The 24,406-nt window shown below is 38.8% G+C and overlaps 2 protein-coding genes across 5 annotated transcripts in view; one reads left to right on the top strand and one right to left on the bottom strand.

Moving 5' to 3' along the window:
- Positions 1-20,804, bottom strand: part of PBK (PDZ binding kinase) — a 28,195-nt gene extending 7,391 nt beyond the window's left edge. Inside the window, exons 1-6 of one of the 4 annotated variants that reach the window (XM_055295818.2) lie at positions 20,605-20,804; positions 15,771-15,848; positions 11,116-11,209; positions 5,764-5,906; positions 5,030-5,199; positions 3,293-3,422 (exon numbers count right to left, since the gene is read on the bottom strand). In XM_055295818.2, the coding sequence (XP_055151793.1) occupies positions 3,293-3,422; positions 5,030-5,199; positions 5,764-5,906; positions 11,116-11,209; positions 15,771-15,828 (595 nt within the window). In that variant the 5' untranslated portion in view covers positions 15,829-15,848; positions 20,605-20,804. Of the gene's footprint in view, positions 1-3,292; positions 3,423-5,029; positions 5,200-5,763; positions 5,907-11,115; positions 11,210-15,770; positions 15,849-20,546 lie in introns of all 4 variants that reach the window. The other 3 variants (XM_055295817.2, XM_055295814.2, XM_055295816.2) reach the window with 3 other exon arrangements.
- A 616-nt stretch (positions 20,805-21,420) lies between these two features.
- On the top strand, positions 21,421-23,292 carry LOC129491795 (transcription initiation factor TFIID subunit 9-like). The gene is given in 5 exon segments (XM_055296333.1): positions 21,421-21,714; positions 22,065-22,081; positions 22,352-22,408; positions 22,972-23,126; positions 23,129-23,292. Coding segments are annotated over 5 exon segments (687 nt in total).
- The last annotated feature ends 1,114 nt before the right edge of the window (positions 23,293-24,406 follow it).

Consider the following 24,406-nt stretch of genomic DNA (forward strand, 5'->3'; position numbering starts at 1 on the left):
CCTTCAGCACAAACCCAGGGTTTATGGCTACAGAGGAACATTTTATCATCATAGAAAGTTTCACTGAACAGCACTGCTCTAGAAAGTCTTGCTCCAGCTCAGAAATGACACAAGTCATTTCTTCTGGTAGAACCTTTCAGACGACAGTTTGGAAATCTGCATTTAAAATAAGAAAAACCTTTAAAAATGTTTATGCCCTTGCAGATTTAATGTGTTAGTATCTTTCATTAGGATTATTAACTGTTTTTATTGCTTTAGTTTTCAAAGTTGCATAGGTTTTAACCCTGTTTTTTTTTTTCTATAAACCTAGTTATGTCTTGAAACTTTTGCGCAATGAAGTTTTGCAGGAAATAATATATCAGGTTATTATAAAAAAAAATGCCTGTACTGCCCAATTACTCAATTACTTCTTTGGATTGTGTTCTTAAGAATGAAACTATTGGGTCCAAGGGCATAAACATTTTTAAAGGTTTTTCTTATTTTAAATACAGATTTCCAAACTGTCATCTGAAAGGTTCTACCACAAGAAATGACTTGTGTCATTTCTGAGCTTGAGCATTTAACTATCTCTGCAAGACTTTCTAGAGTCTTTCTATGATGATTTAATCTCCTAAATCTGCATTGCCCAATGTGGTAACCATTAACCACATGTAGCTTCTGAGCACTTGAATTGTGGCTAGGGTGGCTGAGAAAATAATTTCAATGTTTTAAATATTAATGTAAATAGCCACATGCAGCTCATAACTACTGTACTGGACAGTGCCACTCTAACGCTTTTTCACCCTCCCCATAATGGTGGCCATGTTCCATATAGTGGCTGTTCCATCAGTATAGGTCCTAAAGGGAGAATGACACAGAACACAGTACTAATGGCCATGCAGCTTGAGTAATAAGCCTTGGTTGTTGTCAGTCACTGAAGTTTTTGAGGTCTATGTTACCACAGCAAAACCTATTCTAACCTCAGTGAAACACAGTTACAAGTTCTACTTAGTGTATGAGAGGACATGTTAACCTACATTGTTGCTCATACTAGCAATCTTTTTATTTACTAGCAATCTTGTTACTCCTTCAATAATATATTTACAAGTCAGGCACTATTCTAGGAGTTGAGGATATTTCAGTGGACAAGATATACAAGGTTCCCTTCTTAGAGCTTACAAGCCTAATGGAGGAATGGAGAAACGTTTAACAGATAATTTAAACAAAGTGTGATAAGTGTTGATAGCAGATTATCTCATTGTTATTTAGCTTTTAAAACATTACTAAGAACATTACATATATATTTTCCTAATTGCCATTTTTTTCATTTTTCAAGTCTTCATAATAGAGCTTTTATCTTTTTCTCATTGATTACTAATAACTCTTAATGCATTAGAAAATATTAAACCTTTATCTCATACGTTTATCTCAGTTTGTAATGTCTTAAGCTCCCTGCCCCTCTCCAACCCACAGTGATATAGAATTCTTTTTTTTTTAATGGAGATACTCATGGCTTTTTAATGATGGTTTCTAGCTTTAGTGTCCTCTTTAAAGTCCTCTCCACAGCCAACATTGAAGAAATATTTATCTACAATTTTTTCTACTGTTACTTTTTCCCCCAATCTTCAATATATGGGGATTCAAGTGTAAGGATAGAAAACAGCTGTGATTTTTTCTAAAATGTCCAGATAACATCATTTACTGACTAAACTACCTCTTTTCTCACTAATACAAAAATGTCACCTTTATCACACAACAAACTCCTCTATTTGGGAACTATTTCCTGACTCTCACATTCTATTTTTCTGCCTATTTTGGCATGAGTATCATCGCTTTAATTACTGTAGCTTTATAAAACTTCTTATCTGCTCAGGAAGATTCCTCCTCCTTTCCTTGAGTTTTCCCAGCCATGTTTGAACATGTATCCTCAAGGAGGAACTTCAGATTAATTCTGACATGTGCTAAAATAGATCACATTAAGATTATGCAGAATTTATAGGCCTTTAAATTCATTCATTTCTGCTTTCTGTTCTTCTTAGGGCGTCATTTTTTTCAATTTCAGTTGAATATTCAACTTCATAAAAGTTAAATAATGAAAATGTTTCCTTTGAGTAGTTTTGACCATATCAAATAGGGTTTGACTTGTTCTCATTATTTTCTAAGTATTTTATAAATGGAATTTGATTTCTCTTTTTAGCCAAAAATTATTCAGAAGTGTTTTAAATTCCTAAAAAGTTTGGAGTTTTTGTTTCCTATTTTATTACAAATTTCTAGATTTACAGCATCGATGTTAAGGAATATCACCTATTAGACTATTCATACTTTTTATAATTTGAAGTTTTTTTGTGTGACCTAAGAATATGGTCAATTTTAATAAATATTATGGTGCAGAGGGACTTGCCTTACTATTTACTCAGATCTTTAACATCCTTACATTTGTCTGTTTGATCTATTAAGCATTGAGAAAACTACTTTAAAAACCCTCATTTTTATTATGTTTGACAATTTATCCTTTTACTTTCTAAAGTTCCCACTTTGTAAGTTATTTAGCATAAGGTTTCACAGCATAAGGTTTCACAACAGTTCTATTTTTATTAATGATTACAGACATCATTTATTTATAAAGTCTGTCCATTCATTCTGCCTCTTGCCTTCAACTCATAAACTTTTACTTCGACGAGAAATTCAGGCATTTATATGTTCTAAACAGCATTTATTAACCATTTGTTTAACTTCTGTTCATATAAAGAGACAAATTTAAGTATTATTTACTAAATAATATGTTGCAAGCAAAGGCTTTCTCTTGAGGCTGGCTCTTGTTTCTCACCAAGAACATATCTTAAATTCCCTGAGAAGCCAATGATCAGTATATACAATAGAGAAGAAAGGGCAAAGAGCCAAAGACCAGCCTTCATTAGCACCCCTCTTTTCTGCTTCATTCTAGTTTCTTCTACCAGTTTCCTAAATCTTGTCACTTTACTGATGCTAAATAAACCGCTTTACACAACCTTTCTAAATTTTACTTTCTATTCCCAGATGCTTTACTGCTTAAAGATCCCAATCCAGTTAGAAATCTTTCCCAAAGATAACTCCAGTTAAAATATATGCTAATACTACTACTAATAATAATACAGTAATTTATACTGTACATGTGGCAAGGGAGAAGACTGTAGGCTGGGAGAGAAAAAAAGGGACTTTTTACCATATACTTTTTAAAAATAGTTTTTGTTTTTTGATCCATGTGGACTTACGTATTTAAAAATGTAAACACTATATTAAAAACAAAATTTTAAAACTTAAGAGTACAACTTACCAGTCATATTTTCATCCAGTGGTAGAGAGACTCCTACATCACAGATTTTAATTGTTTCAAAATCGCCTTTAATTACAACATTTGAAGACTTTATGTCTCCATGAAGCAGTTTCTTTTCTTGGTGCAGATACTAAAATAGTAAAAAATTTAACACATATGTGCAGAAACACAAACTAATAAAAAAAAGTGATGACCTCCAAATATAACAACTTGAACTCCCTTCCTAAACTCTAGGTTTACATTTGTCCAGCGTTTCAATTTTTTTTTTTTTTTGAGACGGAGTCTCACTCTGTTGCCCAGGCTGGAGTGCAGTGGCACGATCTCGGCTCACTGCAACCTCCGCCTCCTGGGTTCAAGTGATTTTCCTGCCTCAGCCTCCCAAGTAGCTGGGACTACAGGCAGTTGCCACCACACCCAGCTAATTTTTGTATTTTTAGTAAAGACGAGGTTTCACCATGTTGACCAGGCTGGTCTGTCTCGAACTCCTGGCTTCAAGTGATCCGCCTGCCTCAGTCTCCCAAAGTGCTGGGATTACAAGTCTGAGCCACTGTGCCCAGCATTTCAAAGTATTTGAAACAAGAGAAGGGAACATCCCATGTTATCTCAGTCTGCCATACTGACCAGAAGTCTAAAAGTTTCTTTAGAAATAGATACTTCTGCTAACCTTTTATACTTATAAATAAGTTAACTATTTTTTTCTAAGACGGATTCTTGCTCTTGTTGCCCAGGCTGGAGTGCAGTGGTGCGATCTCGGCTCACTGCAACATCTGCCTCCCAAGTTCAAGCGATTCTCCTGCCTCAGCCTCCCGAGTAGCTGGGATTACAGGCGCCCACCACCATACCCGGCTCATTTTTGTATTTTTAGTAGAGATGGGGTTTCACTATGTTGGCCAGGCTGGTCTCAAATTCCTGCCCTTGTGATCTGCCCACCTTGGCCTCCTAAAGTGCTGGGATTACAGGCGTGAGCCACCACGCTCAGCCAAGTTAACTATTTTTATATATAAGTATATATATATACTTATAGCTTATAAGTTAAGTATACGTATAAATTAGTTAACTTGGTAAGTTAACTAATCCTACATACTTTATATCAGAAGATACAACTGCAGATTTCAAAAGATACCACAATTTTGAGGCTAGTCTAGTAATTTTTAGAAATAATTTTAGAATCTTCAGTGAAGCATACATAAATTGTTGAGACCATGTGGGACAATGAATGACTAGGGCCACATGTATGTATAAGGATGTTTTGGTCAATGATGGACAACAACATAGACAACGGTGGTACCATAAGATTATAATATCATATTTTGATTTTACCTTTTCTATGTTTTGATATGTTTAGTCACACAGTACTTACCACTGTGTTACAATTGCCTATAGTATTCAGTACAGTAACATTCTATACAGGTTTGCAGCCTAGGAGAACTGGGCTATGTATACCACATAGCCCAGATGTGTAGTTGGCTCTACCATCTAGGTGTGTAAGTACACTCTATGATGTCTGCACGCACAGTGATGAAACTGCCAAATGACACATTTCTCAGAACATTAAGCTACACATGAACGTAATTTGGAAGCAGAAATGTAAGCCTCTTTTGTTTTCCACTAACCTCCTTTTGGAACTGACAAGTAACAATATCTATCCACATTCAAAGATGTCCTGCAAAGTGATTATTTGTTCATTTAAAATATGAACAAAAAGAGAAGTCATTTAAAATATAATGGCATAGTTACCTTTAACCCTCTTGACATATTCAAAGCAACTTTTAAAATTATGGCTGCTGGAAAAGGATCTCGGCTGGCTTTATATCGTTCTTCTATTAAGTCATTTAGAGACTTTTCACCTCCATATTCCATAGCAAGACACAGACTGCCATCACTGGCTTCAGTAAAAGCACGATAACCTTAAAGAAAACATGACATTTCTTCACTAATATACAGTAGAACGATAATATTTAAGTCCTTTATAGTAATGTGATTGAAAACATGGATCTGGACTAACACAAATATACAATTAAACAGCTACTATTTACAAGACTAATTCCGTAGATCTCATTTAAAATGCCTTCGGTGTTTGCCAGTAGTACCACAAATTAAAATACTTTCCTTTGCTTCCCTAAATATAATGGTTTCGCCAGCCCTACTTGTATTAAAAATGAAAAATGAAATCCAGGAAATTACCTAAATGGATTTAAATTATCTAAATGAAGATCATTTTATATTCCTAAAATCTTCATAGAACTAGCAACATAATTATTATATCTATTCCCATGAAGTTTATATACTTAGGCGTCAAAAAATACTATATGCAAATTTTTATTTTAGACCAATCACATTAATTTGATACCCATTAAATATCCAGCCCCATCCTCTTCATTTCTATTAGTGAAACCAGTTAAGAGAGCATATAAGCTGTTTCTGAATAAACAAAATAATATACCAGATACTGCTACCAAATTTAAACTTACCAACAATGTTTGGATGATGGAGGCTTTTCAAAATCTTAGCTTCATCCATTAGTCTCTTTTGATACACACTTCGATAATGATCATTACATATAGGATTAATCTTTTTTACAGCCCAAGGAGAATGAGACAAACCTCTTGGAGATCTAAGAAAAAATTTATTTAAAAAGGATAGAAAACAATAAAACCACAATACTTTTTAAAATGACTTCCAAATTTTTGGGAAAAAGCTTGAAAGAAATTTGCTTTTAAAAACTATTTAAAATAGTTTGGACTATGAACACCTCTGCTACATTTCCATTTCAATTGGGTGATAAGATCTAATATACTGAAACAAGTCTTACTATCTTATCTATACAGTGGAAGGGAGAGGATAAAAAGAATTCGAAGGGTAAAGATGGAATGTTACAAAGTTTAAACCTGAAAATTGTTACTTTCCAATTTTTCCATTTGAGCATGTCAGACTACAACTTATTAAATATTTAATTATATGTATCAGAGATGAGTTATAGGATCCTGAAGAAAAAAACATTAGGAAATTTAAAGAAGAGATAATCAAGAACATTTTGCCCATATATCATCATCCAAAGAACAGCATGCTGTTCTTATTGCTCCCCTACACTGACCAATTCACCTTATACCTTTTACCACATGCTCAAAGATACGTGCTTAAGGAGATAATGATGAACATACAAATGAGAGAATTTTAAACTTTCTATAATCTAGGAAGATTCAGCCATTTTAGAAATATTTAAGGTATAAATGTTTTCAGGCCTAAATAGGTAAAATAAAGTCAGGGAAAGGTTTACCTGAGGTGGTAGATATTTATGAGTAGAGCAAATCACAAAATACTTAAGTATATGCAGCGTATAACAGCACAAAACCTAGTGAAAGAGCCTCAGAAGTTTAAGACAGAAAGTTTAATGGTAAGAACACAAAACGAGATTGAACCAAAGATCTGTTTAGCTTTGGACTCCCGCACAGGCATAGCTCTATGACTGCAGAACCTTTTTTGTTTAATCAAAAAGCCTATACTAAAAGGATCACAAGATTTCTTAATTTATGTATATCTATCATCCGTAAGTTGATCTAAACTTCTTAAACCTCCAGTTTTAGATAACAGCAGCATTTGAGGATAATGATGAGCATCTGCATATCATTATGAAAAATATATTCTTCAAGTTTCAAGGATTGAAAGTTTAGCTCTTGAAAGTTTAGAATTTAGTAAACAAGTCAATCTTCACCTTTTCCATAACATATTCTAATCTATAGAATAAGAATAGATTTATGAAATCTGAATACTCAACCATGCAAAAAGCTGGTTCATTAAAAAGACTAATAGAAAAAAGGCAAATTTCTGATGAGATTACACAAGAAAAAATAGACAATATCACAAATAGAAATGGAAACAAAACTACAGATACAAGAGAAAAAAATATGTAAGTAAATAATAAAATCTTTATGCAATCATTTAAGACAAAATGGACAAAGACTTAGAAAAATCTAAGAAAACTGATGAAGAAATTTAATCACCAGTTTAAAATGTTCCTACTAGAAATACAAAGTGTAGATGATTTTACAGATGAGTTTACTACGCTTTCAAAGAATTCACCATTCAATCTTATACAGTTTCCCCAGGGAACACAAAAGGGACTATGAGTCTCATATAACTTTAATTTTAAAAAATTAAAAGGGACAGTAGAAAAGAAAACCATAAGTCAACTTCACTTAGATACAAAAATTGAAATAAACTTTAATATTAGCAAACTGAATCCATCTGTTTATTTAAAAATACTACATCAAAACTATGTTGGATTTAACCAAGGAATGCAAACTTGATTTAACAAAAAAATAAAGACTTCTGGGTTAAAATTGTAGCGTAAACATACACATCGTTTTTGTCCTTTCCAAGCCCACTAACATAATAGCAAATGGATATTTTAAGACATACCAGCCAGCAAGAATGGAAATAACAGCAGAGGAGACAACAGCAACAAAATTTCAGAAGCTGGAACGCAGAAGAAAGTAACTGACTTAGCCCCAGTGAACTGCTTGCAAGTTATTTAAAAAGCAGGTAGGCCTGGAAGGGGTAGCACATAACTGTAATCACAACACTTTGGGAGGCCAAGTCAGGAGGATGACTTGAGACCAGGAGTTTGAGACCAGCCTGGGCAATACAGTGAGACCCCTTCTCTACAAAAAACTTTTTTTTTTTGTTTTTGTTTTTTTTTTTTTTTGAGACGGAGTCTGGCTCTGTCACCCAGGCTGGAGTGCAGTGGCGCGATCTCGGCTCACTGCAAGCTCCGCCTCCTGGGTTCACGCCATTCTCCTGCCTCAGCCTCTCCAAGTAGCTGGGACTACAGGCGCCCGCCACCACGCCCGGCTAATTTTTTGTATTTTTAGTAGAGACGGGGTTTCACCGTGGTCTCGATCTCCTGACCTCGTGATCCGCCCGCCTCGGCCTCCCAAAGTGCTAGGATTACAAGCGTGAGCCACCGTGCCCGGCCTCTACAAAAAACTTTTAAAAGCCACATGTGGTGGCCCACGCCTGTAGTCCCAGCTACTTGGGAGGCTGAGGCAGGAGGACTGCTCAAACCAAGGAGTTTAAGGCTGCAGTGAGCTATGATGGCACCATTGCACTCCAGCCTGGGCAACAAAATGAGACCCTGTCTCTAAATAATAATGGTAAAAAACAGGTGGACTCCTAGACACCCTCCTTAATTCTGTACCAACTGGCAGCTGCCCATCCCCCACCCCCAGCTTCTAAAGATGGTAGACTAGCTTTGGAAGGTATAAAACAAGTCTTTAGCCTGAGGTTTACTGTCAGTTGAGAACCTGTAATACAGAAGCAGGTTAATAATTAATCACCATATGCATACTAAATGCTCAATGAGTTTTTACATGTGCATATACCTGTGTTATCAACACCTAGATACCGAACATTTCTAGCACTCCAAAAGACTAAAGATGCTATTTTTAAAAAGGATAATTGATTAAAAACAAGATAGAAACTCAATAGAAGTGTTGAAAGATAAAGCTGGGGAAATCTCAGAAAAAAGAGAAGATAGCAAATAAGCAAAGAAGAGGTAGATGAGAAATCAGTAAGTTCAACATTCAAATAATTGGATTCCAGATGAAGAACGAGAAAAACGGGTGAAAATCATCAGCAAAGTAATTTTTAAAATAATGTCTCAAAAATTTAAGAACAGGAACTATTCAGATTCCAAGAGCCCCACATCCACTCATGTCATTGAAATTTCAGAATGCTACCGACATACAGAAGATCATACCAGGATCCAGGACAGTGGGAGGGACAGGTAACATAAAATGGATTACATATGAAGAATTAGCAGTCAAAAAGGCTTCGTAATTCTCAACAGCAACAGTGTAAGCTAGAAAAAAAACAATGTCAGTGACTGATATTCTCAAAATTCTACAGGGAAATTGTTTCCAAATGAGAATTGTAACCCAGAAAACCAAAAAGGGCCATTCAAGTATGAGTAAAATGAAAACATTTTTGGAAATGCAAATTCTCAAAAAAATATATCTTCTGTGCACCGATTCATGGGGAGCTACCAGATGTCCTAAATGAAAACGAGATGTAAATCAAGAAATAATAATACTCAAGATACATAAAAACACAGGATCTAATTCAGCAGAGAAGCACAGGAAATTTGCAGGTTATGGATAAAAGAAATCCCAGGTTGACAGGGCTGAATCATGAGGAGTGGTAGGGTCAGGCAGGCACTGCTGTTCTTCAAGATCAGCTATTTGAAGCTTTTTGACTAAACCACATACAGTGTTACTTTGTTAAAATCACTTTACATTTAAAAATTTTTTTTAAAAGGGAAAAAATGAAACTAGCCATAAACCTGTGAGAATTTTTTTTCTTTCAAAATAGGAGTTAACACTAAAAAACAAATTAGAAAACAAATTAATACCATACAAACATACAAAAAAAGTGTTTAAACTGCAAAAATGCTTCAGGAATACCCATTGTATGTAATTACTAAATTATTCTTAATTAGCCTCTTATGAAAGAAAGCATTTCTATCTGGAAACAATGTAAACCTAGATGAAGCTAAGATACGGAGGGTTGGACTAGTCAGACTGATTCCAAGAATGCATTAAGGAATATATATTGACGTAGTTGTTTGCCACTTAACAAACATGAAACTAGGTACAGAGTAATGATTAAAAGAAGTAATTTTGGGCTAGGCATGGTGGCTTATGCCTGTAATCCCAGCATTTTGGGAGGCGAAGGCGGGCAGATCGCTTGAGGCCAGGAGTTCGAGACCAGCTGGCCAACATGGCAAAACCCCGTCTCTACTAAAAATACAAAAATTAGCTGGGTGTGATGGTGCACGCCTGTAATCCCAGCTATTCGGGAGGCTGAGGCAGGAGAATCGCTTGAACCTAGGAGGTCATGCCACTGCACTCCAGCCTGGGCAACAGAGTGAGACTCTGTTTCAAAAAAATATATGAATAATAAAAAAGTAATTTAAAAAAACACTTTGTTAACAGCTATATTGGCACCATACTTGTTTATTTCATTTTTCTTAACACAATATTCCTACTTTAAAATCATGTATTTACCCTTCTTAATAACAATGCCAGGCCGGGCGTGGTGGCTCACGCCTGTAATCCTAGCACTTTGGGAGGCCGAGGTGGGCGGATCATGAGGTCAGGAGATCGAGACCATCCTAGCTAACACAGTGAAACCCCGTCTCTACTAAAAATACAAAAAATTAGCCAGGCGTGGTGGCAGGCACCTGTAGTCCCAGCTACTCGGGAGGCTGAGGCAGGAGAATGGCATGAACCTGGGAGGTGGAGCTTGCAGTGAGCCGAGATTGCACCACTGCACTCCAGCCTGGGTGACACAGCAAGACTCCGTCTCAAAAAAAAAAAAAAAAAAAATGCCATATAAGAAATGAAAATCTTTTACTTCTTTTAGAAGAGCATATCTTAGGAGGGCAACACTGCAGAAGAGACAGCAGTCACTGACATCACCCAGTACTGGCTTCCTCTTTGAGGTTTTCTCATGAAGAATCTGGTTTAATTACCACAAAGGAACCCTTTCCCCTGCCACTTCCCCTTCTTATGGAAGCCAAGGAAAAATTAAAAAGTAAATGACTTCCCCTTTAATAACCCATCAGGAGGACGCTAGGAGAAAAGCAGAGGCAGAGCTACCGGCAAAGTTACAAAAGGGTCTAGGGACTGGAATACAGCTGTCAGCCAGGATCAGGAGCAGACAACCGAATCTAAATACTGGAATTTTCATACTACTTCTTTGTCTCCAAGTACAGTAGAATTATAGTTGCATGAAAAAAGGTTAATCTGAAATCTTATACTTACCTTTTCATTAGGTAAACATTTACCCCAGTACCAAAGCCAAGCTTCTGCATAAACGGAGAGGCCGGGATATTTATAGTTGGAGTTGAACATAATACTAAATGTCAGAGAAATAAAAAATAAAATTAATAAAAAATAAAAATAAAAAACAAAAGCATCTTAACATTCTCAATATACTACTGCCAAGAGTATTAATTGGCACGGTCTTTTTGGAGAGCAATTTGACAACATATATCCTAATTTTAAATGAGTACCTTTTGACCAAGCCTACTTTTGGAGTTTTATCCTACAGTAACTCTGAAGCAGAGATTGGGAAATGGCCTGTTTTTGTATGGCCTACAAGCTAAGAACTGTTTGCACATTTTTAAAACATTGTTAAAAGATAAAGCGGTTGGATGTGGTGGCTCATGCCTATAATCTCGATGCTTTTGGAGTCTGGGGCAGGAGGGTCACTTGAGCCCAGTAGTTTGAGACCAGCTTGGGCAACATAAAGAGACTCCATCTCTATACACAAAAAAAATTTTTTTAATTAGCCAGGAATGATGGCACACACCTGTGGTCTCAGCTACTTGGGAGAAACACTTGAGCCCAGGAGGTTAAGGGTGCAGGTGCAGTGAGCTGTGTTCATGCCACTGTATTCCAGCCTGGGTGACAGAGCAAGACACAGTCTCAAAAAAAAAAAAAAAAAAGATGAAAAGATGGAGTTCTGCTTCTGCTCATGAAAAATAATTAACTACTCCTGGACAACTAACTACTCCTAGAGTTACCATCTCGCCATGAACTAGAAAACTAGACAAAATATAATTGTTTTCAGACACGACAACAGGCAGAGCAGTGTTGTGATGCCTGAGAGAAGAGAAACAAATGAGGTGGGCCCTATCACTGCCCTAACTTACTGCTTGAAGGCAGTTTCCAGACTGCAGGACAGAGGTCACATAATCCAGAAGTCCTGTCACATTGAGGAGACAGAGATCAGAGGTCAAGAAGGACTAGGCGGCTAGAATTTGTGGAGCAGAGAACTAAAGAGAGCTCCGAAGAGAGCACTCCAAAGATCTGAACAGTCTCTCTTTGAGTGTTTGGCCAAGTACTGATCCGCACATAACAATGTGTAGATGCCCCACAGCTGGGAAAGCACCAGAGGAAAGCAATTGGCTCAACGATTACCAGAGATCATACAAGTCTAGGAACACTTCATGTCACCATGAGCTAGAGGATGGTAAGCCTGTAACACATAGTAAAGTCCTCTAAAGGGTCACAACTAGATAGTACAGCTAAAGTTTAGCCCCAGATAAACATTCATAACAAAGCTTAAAAGCCAATCTCAAAAGGAACAGGCTAATGTGCAGGTAACTTAACCTCAGACCGTAAGTAAATCAAACACTCTTTAAAGGAATAACAAAATCCAGTACTAGACAATGCAAAATATCTACCGCCCAATCAAAAAGTACCAGGCATGAAAGCAGCAAGAAAATATGAACAATATAGGAGAAAAATAAATCAATAGAGGCCCGGCGCAGTGGCTCATGCCTGTAATCCCAGCACTTTGGGAGGCCGAGGCAGGCAGATCACTAGGTCAGGAGTTCAAGACCAGCCTGGCCAACATGGTGAAACCCTGTCTCTACTAAAGAGGCAAAAATTAGCTGGGCGTGGTAGCATGTGCCTGTAATCTCGGCTACTCGGGAGGCTGAGGCAGCAGAATTGCTTGAACCCAGGAGGTGGAGGTTGCAGTGAGCTGAGATCGCACCATTGCACTCCAGCCTGGCTGACAGAGCAAGATTCTGTCTCAAGGAAAAAAAAAAATGACAGGGATGGCAAAATTAGCAGATAAGAACCTTAAGACAAATCTTAAAAATGTGCTCAATGATATAAAGGAAAATCTGAGCATAACAAGGAAAAAAAAAGACAAAATAGAACCTTAGGAATGAAAAATACAATGGATAAGAATAACATCATCTTAGAGAAGAAGGATAACTAAATCTTGAGACAGAGCAACAAAACCTATCAAAAATGAGGCAAAGAGAGAAAAAGATTAGAAAAAAATCATCAGTGAGCTGTGGGACAATAGCAAAACAGCAGATTTACATCCAACAACAGACAATTACATTGAGTATAAATGGTCTAAACAGAGCTGCCCAATACATCATGCTGCCATGTGGAAATGTCTATATCTGTGCTGTCTGAGCACTGAGCACTTAAAATGTGACTAATACAACTGAGGAACTCAATTTGTAATTTTATTTAATTCTAATTAATTTGTATCCAAATTTAAATAACCACATTTAATAATCCAAATTTAAATAACCAAATTTAAATAGCCACATGTAGCTAATGGCAAAACAGTCCAATTAAAGGAAATTACAGTTGTCAGAATGGATAAAAACAAGACAAGACATGCCATTTATAATAAACTCAATTTAAATATAAAGACGCAAATAGGGCAAGAGTAAAGGGTTGAAAAACATCATTAAAACACAAATCAAAATAAATCTGGAGTGGCTCCATTACTATCACATGAAGTGGACTTCAGAACAAAGAGTACCACTGAGGATTAAGAAGGGTATTTCATAACAGTTAAGGTATAAATTCATCAAAAGAAATAACCATCCTAGGCCAGGCACGGGAATCCCAACACTTTGGGATCTGACTTGTGGTTTATGTATCTTGGTGAATGTTGCATGCACTTGAAAGGGAGGCCAAGGCGGGTGGATCACTTGAGGCCAGGAGTTTGAGACCAGCCTACCCAACATGGCGAAAACCTGTCTCTACTGAAAATACAAAAATTAGCTGGCCATGGTGGTGCACGCCTGTAATCCCAGCTACTCCAGAGGCCAAGGCACCAGAATCACTTGAGCCCAGGAGGTAGAGGTTGCAGTGAGCCGAGATCACACTGTTGTACTCCATTATGGGTGACAACGGGAAACTCAAAAAAACAGGAAAAAGAAAAGAAATAACCATCCTAAATGTGTATATACCTAATAACAAAGCTTCAAAATACATGAAGCAACAACTGATAGAAATTGGGGGTGGGGGGAAGCAGACAAATCCACATTGTAGTTGGAAACTGCAACTCTCTTCTTTCATAATTAATATAAAAAGTATACAGAATATCAGTAGGGATATAGAAGACCTGAAGAAAATAACACAAACAGGTCAATCAACTTGACCTATTGACATTTGTAGAACACCGTACCCAACAAGAGTAGAAAAAAATGCCCTTTTCAAGTGCATGCAACATTCACCAACATACATAAACCTCAAGTCAGACTGATTCAGGAAAAGAAATTAAGAAAATATAAAATACTAGTACCAGATATGAAAAAGGACACTAGAAGGTTAATAAGGGTGTATCAAGAATAACTTTACACCAGTACATTTGAAACTTTAGAAGTGACGGACAAATTCCTTGAAAAACACTAACAAAATTCACAAAGAAAATAAGAGATCACTTGAATAGCCCTATATCTATTAACTGTGAAATCACAGTCAAACTCTTCCTACTAAGAAAACTCCAGGCCCAGACAGCTTTACTAGTGAATTCCACCAATTTAAGGAGGAATAATACCAATTCTACATAAAGTTAAAAAATATATATATTTCTATTAAAAAAAGAGAAACATTTCTCAGCTTACTTTATGAATAAAGAATAACCTAATACTAAAACTAGACAGATATCCCAAAAAGACAACTGCAGTCCAATATCCCTCATGAATATAGACAATATCAGCAAATCAAGCAATATATAAAATATATCATGACCAAACTGGCTTTACACAAGGAAGTTCAGTTTAATACTTGAAAATTAATGTAATTTACCACATTAAGAGATTTTAAAAGAAAATTTAATAGATTCAGAAAAAGCGCTCTACAAAGTTCAATACCCACTCACGATAATAACTAGAAATAGAAGAAAAATTCCTCAAACTAATAAAGGGCATTTGTGAAAAACCTACATCTAACATTAATACAGTGGGAACAAGGCAAGTATATCCACTAAACATACTGGAGCCAGTGCAATTAAAAAAAGTAAAAGAAACAAAGCCATACAGACTGGGGAACAAAGTAAAATTGTCTTTCTTCATCCACAAATGACCAACCATACACAATATCCTAAGCAATCTATTAAAAAGCTAATAGAATAAGTGAGTTTAGGATGGTTGCAGGATACAAGGTCAATATGAAAAATCTGTCACTAGAAATGGACAACAATATTTTCTCATGTGATTTTCTAGAAATTTAATTTTAGCTATTTTTTAATATAATGGGAGTTAAGGGTCAAGGCTTATTTTTTGCACGTGGATATCCAGGTGTTTGTTGAAAAGATTTTCCTTTGTCCATTGAGTTGCCTTGGAAAATATCTTTCCCTCACAAGAGCAATGTATGGATGAGAGGGAGAAAGGTAAAGCAGTTCCTTAATGGGTCAAGCTAAGTTGATTCTTGAGCAGGGAGAGCCTCCAAACCTGTTAGATTGTCAATAAAATTAGTCCAGAGATGATCAAACCGTGGCCTATAAAATAAGTCTTATTTGTTAAGATTAACATCATAAAGGGGAGTTAAAGTTTCTAAGTGACCCATAATAAAGGATCAAACTAAATAATACTAGGACATTTCTAAGAGAAACAATAGTAATAGTAAAAAAAATCTTACATCTGCTATCTTACCAGATTTCTTTTTTTCTGATAATTTGCTTGGTGTCTTGAAATTACTGATCCCTTCCATTGTGAAAGCCACTCTCAGTCCTACGATGAAAACAAATTGCAAGTTACACAGCAGATATAAGGAATACAACTCTCATTCATGAAGAAAAATGCCTATACCCAGGCACAGTGGATTATGCCTGTAATCCCAGCACTTTGGGAGGCTGAGGTGGGTGGATCACCTGAGTTCGGGAGTTCGAGACCAGCCCGACCAATATGGAGAAACCCCGTCTCTACTAAAAATACAAAATCAGCCAGGCGTGGTGGCGCATGCCTGTAATCCCAGCTGCTCGGGAGGCTGAGGCAGAAGAATCACTTGAACCCGGGAGGCAGAGGTTGCAGTGAGCCGAGATCGTGCCATTGCACTCCAGCCTGGGCAACAAGAGCAAAACTCTGTCTCAAAAAAAAAAAAAAAGCCGGGCGCAGTGGCTCACGCTTGTAATCCCAGCACTTTGGGAGGCCGAGGCGGGCGGATCACGAGGTCAGGAGATCGAGACCACGGTGAAACCCCGTCTCTACTAAAAATACAAAAAGCCGGGCGTGGTGGCGGGCGCCTGTAGTCCCAGCTACTCGGAGAGGCTGAGGCAGGAGAATGGCGTGAACCCGGGAGGCGGAGCTTGCAGTGAGCCGAGATTGCGCCACTGCACTCCAGCCTGGGCGACAGAGCGAGACTCCGTCTCAAAAAAAAAAAAAAAAAAAAAAGCCTATAACATTATCGTTCATGTTATCACAAACAAAATTTAAGAACTAAAAAGGACCTCAACAAACATTTAGCCCAATTTTACTTAAAATGAGGAAACTAAAACCAAAAAGTACAATTACCCCCATCATAATATTAGTGATCGGGTATTTTTGTTTTAATTATAAAGTAATATATGCACTTAGCTAAAAAAAAAATCACCTAGTACAAAAAGGTAAACAGTATATCTCCCTCTTACACTTCCCAGGAGCAGTTGTTAACAGGTCTCTTATATCCTTTAAGGAAACTGTTCAAGCAGCATTATTCATAACAGCCAAAAGGCAGAAACAACAGAACTCTCCATCAGATGATGAATGGATAAACAAAATATGGCATATCTATACAATGGAATATTATTCAGTCATAAAAAGGAATAAAGTGCTGATATATACAAGAATGAACCTTGAAAACATTATACTAAATGAAAGAAGCCAGACACATAAAGGCTACATATATGATGATCCTTTTTTTTTTTTTTTTTTTTTTTTTTTTTAGATGGAGTCTCACTCTGTCACCCAGGCTGGAGTGCAGTGGCATGATCTCGGCTCACTGCAACCTCTGCCTCCCGGGTTCAAGCGATTCTCCTGCCTCAGCCTCCTGAGTAGCTGGGACTACCAGTGCCCACCACCACGCCTGGCTAATTTTTATATTTTTGGTAGAGACGGGGTTTCACCATATTGGCCAGGCTGGTCTCGAACTCCTGACCTTGTGATCCACCCGCCTGGGCCTCCCAAAGTGCTGGGATTACAGGCATAAGCCACTGTGCCCGTCCAATGATCCCATTTTTAGGAAATGTCCAGAACAGGCAAATCATAGGAGACAAAAAATAGCTGAATAGTTGCTAGGGACTGGGAGACAAAGAATGTGGAATGACTGCCAGTGGGTATGGGATTTCTTTCTGGGGTGATGAAAAGGTTCTAAAACCAGATAATGGTCTAATATATTCATCTCTGAGTATATTAGAAACTACTGAATTTTACACTTTCAAAAGGTGGATTTTTATGATACATTAATTATCTCAATAAATGGTTATAAAAATTGTCTATGAAAATAAAATTAGGCCGGGTATGGGTGGCTCACGCCTATAATCTCAGCACTTTGGGAGGCCAAGGCAGGCGGATCAGTTGAGGTCAGGAGTTCAAGACCAGCCTGGCCAACATGGCGAAACCTCATCTCTACTAAATATACAAAAAAAATAGCCAGGCGTGGTGGCGTGTACCTGTCATCCCAGCTACTCAGGAGGCTGAGGCAGAAGAATCGCTTGAACCTAGGAGGCGGTGGTTGCAGTGAGCAGAGATCGTGCCACTGCACTCTAGCCTGGGCAAAAGAGCAAGATTCCATCTCAAAAAAAAAAAAGAACGGAAGAAAAGAAAATGTACATACCACATATATAAACAAAGCAACTCAATGTGTTTACTTCTTTGTAACATACTTAAGAATTTTTTTATTTTAAAAATTATATTTCTTTTTAAAAAATTAGGTTTCCTATTAGATTTATTTATTATAAAGCAAAACTGTTCCTACATGTCTATAAGCTCATTTGTATATAAAAAGTTGGGAGGCAGAGAGATTTGCTTAAATTTTTCATAGAGCCCTTAATAATAGCATCTTTAAAAACTGTGTACTAAGGGGAAGAAAATCATCTCAAAGGCCCAGCTTTAACTGTCTATTAATGACAAGTTTGTTCATCTTGTTTAAAATGTAGCTACAATCACTATTGTCTTCAGATTCACCTGTCCTGAGAACACTGAAGAGCCCCTTTACATGTATTTGTCAAGAGTATAATAATTTTATGAAGTGACCCATTTAACTTGAAGGTAGGAACAGCAGAATTTCTGAAACCAGTTTCAGAACTTTGGGGAAGGATATACTGTTTAGCAGAGTAGGTTGCAGGAGGTATTTCTACTTTGGAAATAATTTCCCCATGTCATTCTGACTCCCCTTCTTCCATCTGTGTTATCTTTCCCCATGGGACGCTGTGATGCGGCACCTCAGAGATCTTCTAAGATTTTTTTTTTTTTTTCTTGAGACAGAGTTTCGCTCTTGTTGCCCAGGCTGGGGTGCAATGGTGCAATCTCGGTTCACTGCAACCTCCGCCTCCCAGGTTCAAGCAATTCTCCTGCTTCGGCGTCCCAAGTAGCTGGGATTACAGGCATGTGCCACCATGCCCGGCTAATTTTTTATATTTAGTAGAGATGGGGTTTCACCATATTGGTCAGGCTGGTCTCAAACGCCTGACCTTAGGTGATCCACCCGCCTTGGCCTCCCAAAGTGCTGGGATTACAGGCGTGAGCCACCGCACCCAGCTTCTTCTAAGATTTCTATCTACCTGTGTGAAGCTACTCTTCATTCACTCAATCAGTATGCACACACTGAGCACATACCATGTGCCCTAACAGTGCACCGTTCTACACTCTGGAAATAGAGCAGCAAACAAGACCTAAACAAGTATGAAGATAAACATATACTATTTCAGGGGAAATATATATCAGTGAAGGGAGCAGAAGGCCTTGGGAAGGGGCTTAATATTTGAGTTTAAAGTGGTCAAGAAAGGTCTCCTTGAGAAACTCATTTGAAGGAAGTGAGGGAGCAGGCCCAAGCAAATATCTAGTGGAAGTCTTCCAGGGAGAGGACAAGAAATATAATGACCTGAGGCAGAAATCTTCACGAAGAGGCGAGCTAGCAAGGGGGAGAAGGAGACAAAGTCAGGGAGGCTGAGGGTAGGGACTGGCAAGTCAAGTACAGCATTGTAGCCACAGGACTGTGACTTCTACTCAACTGTAGTCACGGTCAAGTTTCAGCTTGTACTGAGAAACAGAAAGCTGTTGGAGAGTTTTGTGGAGGAGTCAAATAGGTGGGTGGATACGGGTCTGGAATGCAACCTTAAGATTTAAGTTTGTGGGATGGCAGCATGCAGACGTTATTAAAGCCAAGAGACTGGGTAAGATCATCTAGGGAGTAACTGTAGAGAGAAGAGGGGTGAGCCCTAGGGCATCCAAGCATGAGAAATGAAAAACAAAGCAACAAAGGAGGTGCCAACAAAGTAAGATGCAGAAAACCCTGGCGCGTAGAGTGTCCTGGAAATCTTATGATGAGCCTTATAAGTCTCATAGCCTTTTCCCGCTCAGTCTACGGAGGATTTGATATTCAGAAGCAGCACGTTTTAAAAAAGAAAACCTATCTCTGAAAACAACTAGGTTTAAACAGAAGTCTTAACATTTCATTATGTTCTCTTACGACTGAGTCCCACCTTCTACTCTAAGCTATTTGCACCTCAATGTACCATGTCCTATCCATTTCACAGTTTTGGCCAGGAGCCCAGACTCTGCCTCAGATTATGTTATGTATTGTATATGCATTCTTAACATTAATTGTTAAATAACCATACTAATTCTAAATCACAAGGTTCTCATGAAGATGACAGCAAAAAAACCAGTGACTATTTAGATGAAGATACATTAGAAATGGCGTAGGATGACCGTGAGCAGAATTTCATACTCTGTAGAATACGTAAGATATTTTTAACAATCAAGTACTGTTTAAGAGGCAGCATTAAAGTGAGCAGCTCTCAAGCAAGCTAATCTACAGCTCTACCAGGTCAAACGTCAGTGACCTTTGGGCCCTAAGCCTGGGACCCTGGGACTCAACAAATACCTGGACACTACTGACAAAGCTACGACGCGGACGGACAGCAGAAAACGGAAAATTAAAAGAATGAGAGAAAAAGTAAAGGAGAAAAGAGAAACAAAGTAGATGTAGAAAGTCCAAGGGGAAGCAAAGGGAAAGTGTGGGCCGCAAGACTCTCAGGTCCTCTGCATCTCACACGCTCAGCAGGTTTCGAGGGTGGAGGTCAGACTGTTTACCCCAATCCAGGGGCTCACAAGGGGCTGGCTGCCAAACCTTCGGCTGTAACCAGATCCTCCCCTGTCACGAAAGCCCCCGCAGAGGCCTCGGCTCCAGGCTCGGCCTCCGCCGGGGCTAGCAAAAAAACCTCCTCTTACCAGAGTCTCACCCCCTGGAAGGAAAGGTCGGAGGTGAAAAGAAGTCGTGGCCAAGTACCTCTTCAAAATTGGTCCCGAGCGGCCCCCAGCGAGACCCTGCAGCTGCCTCTAACACCGACACATACGCCCGGCAGCTGCCGTTGCAATTCGAACCCTCCCGGCTTTCAAAACGTCGCGCGCTGAGACAGCGTCGGCCCCGAGCTACGGGGCGGCGTGAGGGACACGCCCCGCCGATTCGCCATTCCTCCTCCCTCGCTCAGGACTCTCGGTGCCCGCAGGCGCCGAAGACGAGGAAAGGAAGGAAAGGCGCGGGGAGCACAAACCTTTACAAGAACCACCAGCCCTTCCGAGGAGCACAGCCCGGTGAATAGAACACAGTTGCCTGTGCTGAAGGCTGAAGCGCTCTCCAAACGCTCACATCTGTGTTGAATGTGTCGTGATTATGATGTCAATTTTATTATAGGTTTATGAGACCTTGAAACACTGTAAAGACAAATGTGTAGCTTAAGGAACAATCATCTTTAGCCGAGGGAAAAAAAAAAGATATTTAGAAATGTTGCTAACTCATGTAATTGCCACATTCAATTCAACATTCTTTAATTTATTCAACGGTTATTTAGGAACATCTGCTCCCCAGGAGGGGATGGGCCATGGGGCAGACCAGGGGCCCAGAGCTCAGGGCAGGGGGTACCCCTTGTGGGGCCGCTCATTTCTGTTTCGAGGTACACCAAGGGTTAGAAAAACCACACTAAGCAAAGAACTTGCATCGAGATCGAGACTGGAATCCATTAATGTAGGTGACAAAGCCCCGCAAGTCTGATCACCGCTTCTCCCCAGGACGCAAGGAAGATGTGCCCTGAGGCATCCCCCGAGGATGGCGCAGGTCCTGAGGGTCGTGGGGATCAAAGAATATGAGCCAAGACGTATAAATCACATGTTGGAGTTTGCCTTCCCCTATGTGACCACAGTTCTAGATGATGCCAAAATTTACTCAAGCCATGCTAAGAAAGCTACTGATGTGCAATTGCAATCCAGTATACGCCGACCAGTTTTTTTTTTACCTCTCCGCTCCAAGAGATTTTTATTAGATATTGCAAGGCAAAGAAATCAAACCCCTTCGCCTTTGATCAAGCCGTATTCAAGTCCTAGATTGCCACCCAAACTATATGTTGCAGGGAAAACCCCAAAACTAGGGTACAGCCACACAGGCCACCTGGCTTGGAGCAGGAAGGAATTTGAGAGCAGGCCCATAGAGTAAAATGAGAGCAAGTTTATTAAGAAAGTAAAGGAATAAGGTGGCTATTCCATAGGCAGAGCAGCCTGGAGGGCTGCAGGTTGGCTATTTTTACGGTTATTTCTTGATCATATGCTAAATAGAGGATGGGTTATTCATGAGTTTTACAAGAAGGCCCTGGGGATTTTCTGGAACTGAAAGTTCCTCCTCCTTTTAGACCATGTAGGGTAATAACTTCCCCGGGTTGCCATAGCATTTGTAAACTTTCATGGCACTCAGGGGAGTGTCTTTCGGCAGCTAAATCATTATAATTAGCCTATAATGAGCAATGAGGATGACCAGAGGTCATCCACTAGTGGATTTCAGTCTCAATCTTGATCCAGGTTCTTTGCCTGGAGTGGTTTTTCCAACCTTGGTGTACCAGGAAAGGGAACTCTGAGTGGCCCCCTATGGGGTGCCCTCTTGGTTTTGGTGGGTTTGGGCCGCCCTCTTTACTGCATCTGTTTTATCAGTGGGGGTCTTTGTGACCTCTATCTTGTGAAATCAGTCCTGCCAAACTCCTGTCTCATACATACAGGCTGAAGTCTTTACAGAAAAAGGCATCAACTTCTGAGGGAAGAATAACAGTCTCCATGGTATCAGTGGGCCAGGGGAGGTCCTCAAATGCCAGTGGGTCCTAGACCCCAGCAGGTGTCCAGACTCTTGACACCATCTTGAGAATGAATTCAAGGATGAGTTGGAAAATAGCGAAAGTATGGAGATCTGTTGCAAAGGGGAAAAGTACACACTTAAGAAAGGGGATTGCGGGTGTACTCAAGAGAGTCACACAGTGGGGTTTGCGGTTTCTCTCTGTATGGATTTCTTTAACAAAGGGGTGGAATATTTATGACAATTCTTGGAAAAAGATGGAGATTTCTTGGAACTGTGGTGCCACTCATTTTTACACCAAATATAGGTGTTCCCAGAACTGTCATTGCGCTGGTGGGTGTGATTTAGTGTGTTAATGAGCATATAATGAGGTCCTAGGTGAAACCTAGGTCAAATGCAGCGCCACTTTGGGTGTAGTTGGTCTGAGCCAGCTTGGTCCACACCCTGTTTTTCAGGGGTTCATCAGCCCGTAGCCCCTACTCATGGGAAACTGCTGTCTGGAGTTTTTATTCTCCTGTGAACACCCTGCATTATTTCTGTCTCACCCAGATTAAATGTTGGTTCAGTTACTAGCCGACCAGGTATTCACACACTAGGCACATCACCCCCACAAACCATGTTTGTGGCAACTAAAGTAAGGACTCAAATGTCCCTCACAAGGCAAAGGTTTACAGTGTAGATGTCTGCTTCACATTGCCCTGTGAAGTGTTAATTCTTGTAACATCAGCAATTCAGAATGTTCTGGTTAATCCATCACGAATGGAACATTCTTATTACACTAATATGGTGTCATCACAAACTACTGCCAATGGAAAAAAAAAACATGAAGAAGATGATGATGATGATGACGATGATAATTTGTAATCTAGCTTTGATGTATGTAACATGTATACTTGATCTTGAATTCACTGTACTGAAATTAATCATGTATGCTGGATGCTTTCAAGTTGTGTTTTAGAAAACTTAAATAATATTTCATGAGTATACTCTATTTTCAATTGAAATATTAGATTTTCTTTAATAGGATAAGTAATGGTTTTTCATCAGCCTTTAAGAGTAAAATAATAAAGTTGTCCTTCATCAATTAAAAAAAACACATTTATAGAGCACCTGCTTCTACCCTTCAAAGTCCAATCTTTCAGCATCCCTAAGCTTCCTTAGCCCATCTCAGGAGGAGGCAGGGGATGGGGGCTAAGGAAACTTAACCAAATCACTCCTCCTCTCCTAAGTCTTTACCTTCACCCACTTTAATAGTCATTTTTCTTCCAAATCAAACAATAGCAATAATAGCAAACACTTATTTAGTATTTATTGTATGTCAGGTCTTGTTTCATGTATTAGCTCATTTAATCTTCATAACTCTATGATGTAGGTTACTATGATTATAAACTCCAATTTTCAAGTGAGGAAACTGAGGCACAGAAAGGTTAAGTAATTTGCCTAAAGTCACAGGCTTTAACGATTGGTAGAGCCGCAATTCGAAACCACGTTGCCCTTAGACTTCCTCTTTAACAAATGTACTTAAAATCTCTTCCACATTACACATGTGTGCACACACACATACACCCCTCCACCTCTGAGGCCTTTCCATTTTTGATCACCCTCTTTCAAACATAGAAGCACAGTGTCTCACCTCTCTCTCTCAACTCTCATTCTGATTTTCTTGTGCAGGCATTATATTATAGACCTCACTACCTTTTCTTTAAAGATCTATAGTGTTCTATACTTTTTATGAAGTCCTACATTTTTACAAGCCTATTTTCTACTCTTACTGGCTAATAAAATCCTGCCTAAAGCCAGAGCCTGAAAGCTTCATAATTAACCATTGCTAGTGAAAAGAAACTCCAGGGAGATGACGTTATCGACGCAGGTGTAAGATGAGGCCAAAAGCATGCATAAGAGCGAAGGCACTGGTGTAAAGCCTTACTCATAATCATCCTGTTCCCCATCTTGTAATCATAAAACTACCTCCAGAGAT

Source organism: Symphalangus syndactylus, chromosome 10 (assembly GCF_028878055.3).
Source record: "Symphalangus syndactylus isolate Jambi chromosome 10, NHGRI_mSymSyn1-v2.1_pri, whole genome shotgun sequence".
Taxonomy (NCBI): Eukaryota; Metazoa; Chordata; class Mammalia; order Primates; family Hylobatidae; genus Symphalangus; species Symphalangus syndactylus.